Below are 10,149 nucleotides of genomic sequence, written 5' to 3'. Positions count from 1 at the left end.
TTTCTTTTAAAATCGTTTTACATTTACATTGTCATTTAGCAGATGCTTTTATCCAATCGACTTAAAATAAGGACAATGGAAGCAATCAAAATCAACAAAAGTGCAACGATATGAAAGTGCTATAACAAGTCTCAGTTAGCTTAATGCATAAATGCATAATGCATAAATCATATAATAAATAAAAGGAAAAAGAAAATTTTAAATGAAAAGATAGATTAAGGAAAGAATAGAGCAAGCTAGTGTTAGAGGCCTTTTTTTGCTTTTGTTAATTGTATAATAAATAAAAAAGAAAACAAGTAAATAAAATACAAAAAATTAGAGAAGCTAGTGTTAGTTTATTTTTTTTATTTTTTTTAAGAAAACAAGCTGTTAGTAAATAGAATTGAATAGAGCATGCTAGAGTTAGAGGGTCAAATAAAGATGGAAGAGATGTGTTTTTAGCTGATTCTTGAAGATGGCTAAGGACAGCTGCTCGAATTGAGTTGGGCAGGTCATTGCAACAGGAGGGAACAGTTAATGAAAAAGTCTGAGAAAGTGATTTTGTGTCTCTTTGGGATGGGACAATAAAGTAATGTTCACTTACAGAACGCAAACTTCTAGAGGGCACATAACTCTGAAGTAGTGAATTTAGGTAAAGGGGTGCAGAGCCAGTGGTGGTTTTGTAGGCAAACATTAGTGCCTTGAATTTTATGCGAGCAGCTATTGGTAGCCAGTGTAAATTGATAAACAGAGCTGTGGCGTGCATTATTTTCGGCTCATTAGAGATTAATCTTGCTGCCGCGTTCTGGATTAATTGTAAAGGTTTGATAGAACTGGCTGATGCAAATGCCTGGAGAGCATTGCAATAGTCCAGCCTAGACAGAAAAGAGCTTGAACAAGGAGTTGTGAAGCATGTTCTGAAAGACACACACACTTAGAATTTCAGTGAAAAATCTATTACAAACAAATGATTGCTGCAGAAATCAGAATCTTTCCAATTAAGTTTTGCCTAAAGGTTACATCGTAACTAGCCTTTCCAGATGACAAAATGATCCTGAAGCTATAGGTCCGTTTAAGGTGTGTGAGGGTGAAGTCTGAACATTCCAGTTCTAATGACGTCAAATGATGTAGTGACATAAGCTAGTCAAAACAGGCAAAACAGTCACATGTGATACCGAAATAATAGAACACATCTGAGCAGGGTTATTATTGTTAAGTAAAACCAAAAACATTAAAAATATAAAATAAATGTTTACTGAATATATATATATATATATATATATATATATATATATATATACACACACACACATAGTATTTCAGTGAAAAACAATAGAGTCCTGAAGTCTTCGAAGTCTGGAATGAAACCATAATGAAATCATTTTAGAAGGAACAAACATTTGGAACATTTGGGTCATTAACAGTGATTAAATCTGGACAAGGCTCATGTACATAGAACATGGTGTGGTGTTTGCTAAAAATGTTGAGATGAGCTGTGCTGTCAGATAACAGATGAGCACATTGGTCGTGACAAAAAAGAAAAATCTTTAAAGGTTAAAATACACACTTACATGGACTCCAAAAAAAATCGAATTATCTGATATTTTAAGAAACGTGTTGACCTTGACAGATTGTCTGTTTCCGCGTGCTGGTTGCGTCAAATGATTTTGAATCATAGAAAATAAGTTTTACAAATAAGTATATTTTGTTTTACAAAGTAATGGTAATACAATAATGCTTTCATCTCATGAATTTTGTTCTTTTAATGAGGCTTTTTCGTCATTATGATATCATGAGGATTGCATCACTTGTTTGAATTGCATTTGTGAACTTAAGAAATTTTAGACCCAGACAAGAAAAGCATCAACATAGGCCCCACATCTTCATAAAAATGTCCCAGCAAAATTAGTTCCAGGACTCGTGAACTTATGACGCTGGACAGTGTGTTGAAGTATTAAACCTCTGCTCTGCTGTGTGTTAATGCCTCCATGTGGATCCGACTTGTCATCGCAGCTAGAGATCATATGGACCAGAATATCTCATGCCGCCTTCATGGCATAAAATAATTCATTGAGACAAACCATTGTAATTTAAATAAACCTTTCCTATAGCCACAGATAAAATATAAGCACAAAGTCAAATGGATTACAATTCATTATTTTGAACAATGCAATAGTATGACAGCAAAAACAATAAATAAAAAAAAAATCATATAAATTAATTTCATTTCATCCTCAAACTTTATCCTAAAAAGATGAAAAATAATTCATTTTAATATATTTATACATTAAACTTGCATAGATCAAAACATGAAACAAAAGCTGCTCTTAAGTAATATTCGGATATTAGATATCATTTTAAGTGCTCTAAAATGTAAAAAAATAATGATGATGTTGATGATGATGTCATTTATTGCAAGTGGCCTTATATAAGGACGCCTGGATAAAGCAGTAATATGATGAACAGTAACCAGGATGAAGCACTCTTCTGTAAGGCTCCATTCAGGCCACAGTTACATTCTCCTCTGTGACGTGGATTGGTAGGACGTGTGGTTGGAGTCGGTTTTGGACACATCATCCAATCGACTGCAGTTGATTTGTGAATGACGTTGTCTTGGTCCAATCCTCCGCTCTTCAGAATCCAGTATGAGTTGTCCTTGAAGAAATAGGCATCTCCTGAGAGGTTAAGAAATAAACTATAAATAAAATGCATATAAGTTGGAGAAATGTTGATTAAAATAGTTCAATCTAAATAAAAATATATTTCACCCAATATTTGTGTGCAACACACTGCATTGTGTCATTCTGCATTAAATATTACAGTAATTCTGCAGACTGAATGTTCACATTTACTTTTCTGGTGTCTTCTGCATTGCCAAACAAGTAATGAGTGAAAAAATTGTGGTTGATATTAATTCTGCATAATTTGTTATGCTGGACATGGAAGATCAAACGGAGTGCACTGCATTGTGACTTTCTGTATTTTAAAGTGTCATTAGTGTACAATACCAAATAAACTATTCTATCTATAATTATATTTTAACAATTTAGTGGAATAATTGCATAACTATTGACAGACAAAGCAGAATCCCAGTGAAAGAGATTCAGCTGAAAGGCATATATGTATATATATATATATATATATATATATATATATATATATATATATTGAATAATAACCCCATGCTTCACAGCACAGTAACTATTCACTTATAAAATATAAAAAATTTTAGGCCAAACCCTTTTAGCATTTTAGCACTTCTAACTCCATAGTCCTGAAGTCAGTGGGTTTTTGGCTAAATGTCTGAAATAAAATCTGTGGTGAACACAAACTCTAGATATTTTTGGCACTTTATGTTGTATTTTTATATTAAAAAAATAAAATAATCTGAAACACCTCACTCATTATTTATTTTAACCTTTCATTTGGCCTACTCATTAGTCTACTATTCTAACACAAACTTTCAGGGAAAATGTCTTTTAAAGAGCTTCAATTTCTTAATAGTGGTGACACTGAAGTTTGTTCATATCCTAACATTTTACTTTTTTAATTCTATTGTATTTAGGCTTTAAAATTCAAAGTTGTGTTCTTTCGACAATGCATAAAATGTGTAAGAATCATAAACTTTTGTTAGTTACAGAGCTTATTTTCTGCAATAATCCAAAAGCCAATGGAAAAAATTTTTGTCGTGGGAACCATGGTGACGCGAACTTTTAGATTGGCCTAAAAACATACATCATTACTGCAGTGCTCTATTCTGAGCAGACAGATATGAGGGATAACAACTGAAGCCAAAGCTTCTTAGCTATAGTAAACTGATAATGTAACAGCTGAAAATGCAGACTTTCTCTACATTACCGTCGCTCCAGGTGATGATGTCATCGGGGTTACTGGGCGCACCCTTCCAGAGGGAGGAGTTTCTGGGATAACCTGCATCTGGACGGCGCCTCCCAGACTCCAGGCCTTCTGAGAACCTCCAGAACTCTCCACCGCTGAAGATGTAGGTTTTTCCGTTATGAGCCCAAACAAAGGCCGCATCCACCCTCTTGACCTCGCTTCCATCATGAGAGATCAGCCCCCAGTCTGACAGCGGACGTGGGTAGCCAGAAACCGCCACGGTGTCTTTAAATACCCAGTACTGTGAGCCTGTGTGGAAAAAGTTAAGCATTTACAGTACTTACAGAAATGTGGTTTTTCAAATTGATTTGTCTTTCCATTGTGCCCCTATTGAGTAAAAAGGAACTAACCTATGAAGAATATGATCCTGCTATCCGTTTTTCTTTCATAAACTGCATCTATCTTGTTAGTGCCGGGAGGAAGACCAATCCAGAAGTTTTTTATGAGAGCAGGGTGGAAGGACACAAGAGAACCAGTCCGCTGGATTCGCCAGAAATATTGACCTAGACAATATCAAAAGCAAAATGAAATGTTCTTCTACATTTGAGACAAATTAATTTTATGCAAGAAACTACCGATAAATCCGTTGTTTCTCATCGATTCTAAGATTTTGAGCTATTTTGCATCCCTAAATTGTCTTCTTTCAGACTAATGGAAAGAAAACATCCATAATACAAATGTGTTTATTTTATTGCACTTTTCTATTTCCATTTCTGTACTGGAAATTTGCACAAATCAGTGCATATTTCATTAGATAATGCATCATTTGCATTTGTAATCATTACATTTCTGAAAACTTGTAATAATTATGTGAATAATTATATATAGCTGGAGAATGTATGGTGACATCTATTATTTCAAATTTGTACTCTATTCACCTATAGTGTCTTGAATTAAAACAGCAGGCTTAAATCCCGAGCAAGTGGATTTTAAGATGATCAACTGGATTTGCCTTGCAAAATATCTGCGTTTGTAAGAATAGTCATTGGATACCTTTAAAAAAGAAAACCTCTCCTCTGATGTTTGCCACTGCTTCAAAACCTCCTTCACAACGATTCTGGGCTGAGGGATCAGGTCTAGACAAAGACAGAGGTCACAGAGTTCGATAACACCTTTAATTTGATGTTGTTGAGTGCTGGAGAAGTGTGTATCTACGCTACTGTTCAAAAAGTCTGCATTTATTTGATACAGTAAAACAGTAATATTGTGGAATATTATTACAATTTAAAATAACTGTTTTCTATTGTGATACATTGTAAAATGTCATAATTCTTGTGATCAAAGCTGAATTTTCAGCATCATTACTCCAGTCTTCACTCAGCGTCACATGATCCTTCAGAAATCATTCTTATATGCTGATTTGCAGCTCAATAAGCATTTCTTATTACTATTATAAGTTTTGAAATAGTTCTACTGCTTCATGATAATACTTTTTTTTTCAGAACTCTGAAGAATGGAAAGGCACAGCACAAACAAACAGCTATTTTTTTTTACTTTTGGAATGTAAAGGTCTTTACTGTCAATTTTGATCAGTTAAATGCGGTCTTGTTGAATAAATGTGTAATTTTCTCACTGACCCCAAACATTTGTATGGTAGTGTATGTATCTTGATAAACATGACTTACTGTGATGGTACTTTTGGTCGAGGTGGACTTGGTGGTTTGGGTAGGTGGGTTGTAGGATGATTTGGGGAAGGTGTTGACAAGCTGCTCTTCCTTCCTGTCAAGACACAAACCAAAACCACAGCAACAAGTTTAGATGTGGTCAGTTCAGTGTATTATGATAAACTGAAGCAACAGGTTTTCAGACAATGATCTAATAAATGAACTAATCTAATAAATGAAAAAAAGAGTTAAACTTACATTTCATTTTACATTCTTGCTGCATGTTCTTATCAAAAGGGATAGATTTTTTTCACATAAAGCTATTTATTGATCTTCCAGGTTTTCGAAATGACATGAAAGTGAGCACAATATTTATTTCTGGGTGATCTGCTACTAGAAATTGCAAAGACCAGAGCAGGTAACTAAAGCATCTGAACATGCTCCTACCGTAGAGTGACTGAATGGCATAGCGATCATCTTCTGGAAGAGTGTAGGATGCTATGTCTCCAACAGGACCCTGGTAGTACGGCCGCATGATGGATGGATGAGAGGAGGAATGAGAGAGACCCAGGGCATGACCAAATTCATGCACAGCCACCGCGAACAAATCAGTGCCACTGTCATCTAAACAGATTGATATTTTAATTTATGCATGATAACATTTGTAAGTTGGTGATTCATCAACTGAGGCCACTTTTGGCTCCTTAAAAGCAAGATAAACATCTTCAAACTACATTTCACATATGTAATTGTAAATGATTAATAAAATGCCCTAAAATAAAGATGGCAGGCACTATAATAGGAATGAGTAACTCTTAGTTTTTGAGAGTTTTTTTGGTATAAATAAATAATATATATATATATATATATATATATATAGATATATATATATATATATATATATATATATATATATATATATATATATATCTATATATATATATAAAATAAAATATAGATTATTGGAATGCATTTTACAAGAAAATACTGTTTTACTGTTTCATGTTTAATTGGTGACACTCTATCTTAAGGATCTATTCTTACCATTAACTTGCTTATTACCATGCATATTACGAGCATATTGGCTGTTTATTAGTACAATAAAGCAGATATTAATGCCTTATTCTGCATGACTTTATTCTAGAACACTTAATCTGACCCCATACCTAAATTTAACATCTACCATTACATTATCTTTTTTTTTTTATCTGGATGAAATGTGTTTCACTTCTCATTTTTCCTTCATAACCAAATATGAACTCAAATTTTCTCAAATTAATGGCATGATGGAAATGACAGCAATACAAAGCAATGTCATTGTATGCATAATGTCAAAACATTGGGAAAATTTAATGTTGTAACATTAAAAAATAAGAGAAAATAATTGTTTAGTTTATTAAAAAAATATATTATAATACATTGGGGATTTTAAAGACTATATAATACTATATATAAATAATGATATTAATTTGCACCACTGAACTGAATTAAACTGAGCTGAAAAAGGACACTATTATCTCCTGAAGAGCTGCTTTACGCCTAAAACTGAATTGGTTTAATAATTTGTGAATTATACAACATAAACACTGTTAGTTTCCTGTTTATTAATGTGAAGCTACTTTGAAACAACCTGTGTTGTACAAAGTGCTATAGACCTAATTTAGTTTAAAGCATTTTACTTCTGTGGAATAACCAGACAGAAGAATTTCTAAATGCAAGATCACTGAATTTGATTAATCCATAAATATTCTGTAACCATTGGGACTGCCATTCATCTATTAAACACTGACTGAATATTTAATAAAGTCTCTTGCCTAAGTAGGTCCAGCTCTCCTCATCGTCAAAATGTGTATCCCCAGCAATATCAGCCTCCCCTGGGAAGAAGGCATGAGCAAGTGTCCCTCCCTTCCCGTCAAATGGATACCCATCGTCATGGAGCGAGCGAGCGAAAGAGATCTTGATATCAGCTCTGTCCTGCTCACTCGAGGATGTAGCATGAAACTTGAGGTTGGTGACATCGCTCCAGGCTTTGAAGGCATAGGCCATTATAGTCCTCACATTATTGGGTTGGAGGAGCGGAGGGAGAGATGGGTAATTCTGGATGCTAAAGAGGAACAAAGATAAGTCAGTGGCTGGGGTTATTGTATACGATTGTGGGACCGTGTTTGTTTAACAGTGCAGACCTCCATGTGAGGTCTGACTTCTTCCAGCGAAGCCCAGTGGTCGCATATCTTCTTTTCCTCCTCCGCTTTTTCAGCATGTCCTCAGACCCTATAATGTCTGGCAGTGAACACCGTGGTGTGTTCAACAGTTTCAGAGTGTCACTGTCTAGAAAAGCACAGGACAGAAGGTCCCAGATCAATATATAGACTTACAGAGATACAGAGCCCATTACAACACATGAAATAAAAACCCATGTGGGGAGGAGTAATTCTTTCTCTAGAAATGTATTGAACAAACCATTTACAAGCCAATAACTGAGGAAAAAGTCACTCTAAATCTTTTCATTACACTTGCATTTATGAAGAATTGAAAACATCATTTTTAAAATTTCATTTGATTTGAAAAAACCAACAGGGAAATCTACACTGCTGAAAGAAACGGTGAAAAACACATTGTGAAACAATGCCGTTAGACTATTTCCTGTCTGTCTTGCACTTACCAAGTTTGCCTGTGTCTTTGAGGCCTGCGAAACGCTGCATTTCCTTGATTGCTCTCTCAATGCCTTCTTTAGTCTGCAGCTTTCCTGTGCGGGGGTCCGGAGGGGGCAGGTATCCATACCTGCTTAACCAATCCTAAAAAAAATCACACGCTAAAATGTTAGTTTAACTTACCAAAGGCAAAAAGACACCTTTATATAAATTACAAAAAGGATTTGTTAATTAATAAAAAAAATATTAACAATACATTTTGTGTTGGTTATTTACTTAGAAAAAAAAAAAAAAAAAAGCAACGCAGTTTGTCCGACACATCATTCAGTCGATATAGAGACTTTCAAAATGTCTTCTGCCAAGTTTTTGATAATTCGTAGAAGGTCGAGGTGCATTTTACACAATTATGTGGAAAGTGGCAAACTGCTAGCAATCTTATCTCAGATGCATAACCTATTCTGGAGAGGCAGTCTTGAAAATGTTAAAAACACTTGCAGGTAAAAATGTTAAAATGTAAATTGTCATCCTGTCGACGTCACAGGTTGTAAAGAAGCAAATAGTTTTACAGTCTATAGAATACTAGAATTATGCATCAGTGTTTTATAATTATTCAGGAGAATGTGTGTCCATATCCTATGAAAAGACACATTTGTTAAATGATTCATATTAGAATTAGATTATATTCAGAACAGATTATATTCAGATTATCTCTTGGTGATGCCAGAAATATTCTCAATTCCTTTTACTTGGCCATGTGGAAGGTACCTCCAAGCTTCTCTATGCTTTATTTGTTCAGCCTACATTACTAGATATGTTGCAGCGATTTATCTATTAACAATTATATTATTACATCATTGGGCAAACAGCACTTTTTTTTTATTTTTTTACACAAATTGTGTGATTAACATGATCTAAACACACTTTTTCCATTAAGAGGGTTAACAGACTTGTTGAATTTTATTTTCTCCTATTCATATCAGGTGTAACTGTCCGAATAACTATTTAAACTGTTTTGGTCTTTTGTATATTCTACACCTCAGTTAATTGACTAATGAAGAGAATTGAATTGTTGAATATAGTTTGTCACTAGAATACCTGGACCTCATAAATATGAGATCTGAAGCCACAATTTAAGATCATATTCATGTTATGTAACACATTTTGTCCCCTGCGCTTCCCTCTTCTCTTAAAAAAAAAAAAAAAAAAAAGACAAAAAAAAAAAATAAAAATAACTGACTAATATAACTTAAATCTGGCACACAGGGAATTTACACACATGAAAGTATGCTGACATATGCACATCAAAAACAATACAACCCAAGCCCACATATGACATGGTCCGGTGTTTGTTTTCCTATTTATTAAAAATATTTAACTTATAGTATTGCAGAGTAAAGCTCATCTTACCACACCCCGAGAGTACTGGTCCGGCATCGGAGCCAAATTAACCGGAGAGATATACACAAGCACAGTGCAGGTCAGGTAAACCAACCAAAGATATCCTGAGAAAGTCATCTGCCTGGATGGAATAAAAATAAATAAACTGCTGCTGACAATCTGCTTTTATTCTAAGGGTAATGCAGCTTAGTTTCTCATACCGTTATATGCGTTTCTCTTGCTACTTCAGTTTATCCCTCTAAGGACTAGGCAGGGCTTAGACCAATCGATGAGGAGCGCTCTCTCTCTCTCTCTCTCTCTCTCTCTCTTTCTCTCTCTCTCTCTCTCTCTCTCTCTCTCTCTGTATTCTGAAAAATCTCTATAAGAATCTCTCACTTCCTGTTGAATCAAATAAGCATTACTCAACTGCATAAAATATACATAATTAATTTTAACATTAATTATTAAATTATGCCTTGATTCAGCTTTGCCCTTCTCAGATTTTTCATGACATAAATCAGTCAAAAAAGACCTAAACTCACAAAGCGCAAATGAGGTAAAGGTGCAGTCACACCCATAACTGAAAGAACCGGATGTTTCAAACCGTTACAACACTCAGTAATGCTGTTTTTCTTAAGAGT

At 34.4% G+C, this 10,149-nt stretch overlaps 1 protein-coding gene across 2 annotated transcripts; it reads right to left on the bottom strand.

Moving 5' to 3' along the window:
• Positions 1-1,661: 1,661 nt before the first annotated feature.
• On the bottom strand, positions 1,662-9,866 carry LOC109051711 (matrix metalloproteinase-25-like). Of its 2 annotated transcripts, none has more exons than XM_042734934.1 (11): positions 9,730-9,866; positions 9,539-9,650; positions 8,143-8,275; positions 7,664-7,808; positions 7,295-7,584; positions 5,928-6,104; positions 5,502-5,595; positions 4,870-4,952; positions 4,227-4,379; positions 3,838-4,125; positions 1,662-2,654 (listed from the first exon to the last, which is right to left on the bottom strand). In XM_042734934.1, the coding sequence occupies exons 2-11, from the start codon at positions 9,644-9,646 to the stop codon at positions 2,404-2,406; spliced, it is 1,722 nt and encodes a 573-aa protein (XP_042590868.1). In that variant the 5' UTR covers positions 9,647-9,650; positions 9,730-9,866; the 3' UTR covers positions 1,662-2,403. The 2 variants fall into 2 exon arrangements, with proteins under 2 accessions (XP_042590868.1, XP_042590869.1); XM_042734935.1 differs by having other exon boundaries at positions 9,539-9,646; positions 9,730-9,791.
• Between the last annotated feature and the right edge of the window lie 283 nt (positions 9,867-10,149).

This window comes from Cyprinus carpio, chromosome B12 (assembly GCF_018340385.1).
Source record: "Cyprinus carpio isolate SPL01 chromosome B12, ASM1834038v1, whole genome shotgun sequence".
Lineage (NCBI taxonomy): Eukaryota > Metazoa > Chordata > Actinopteri > Cypriniformes > Cyprinidae > Cyprinus > Cyprinus carpio.
Note: the sequence above shows the minus strand (reverse complement) of the source record. Positions and strands in the feature narration are given on the sequence as shown.

Excerpts from the sequence above, each read along its gene's own strand:
- LOC109051711 (XM_042734934.1), bottom strand. The coding sequence starts at position 9,646 with ATGACTTTCTCAGGATATCTTTGGTTGGTTTACCTGACCTGCACTGTG. Across the intron at positions 8,276-9,538 it reads ACCAGTACTCTCGGGGTGTG|GATTGGTTAAGCAGGTATGG; the intron begins GTAAGATGAGCT and ends GATTTTTTTTAG. Across the intron at positions 2,655-3,837 it reads CATCATCACCTGGAGCGACG|GAGATGCCTATTTCTTCAAG; the intron begins GTAATGTAGAGA and ends TTAACCTCTCAG.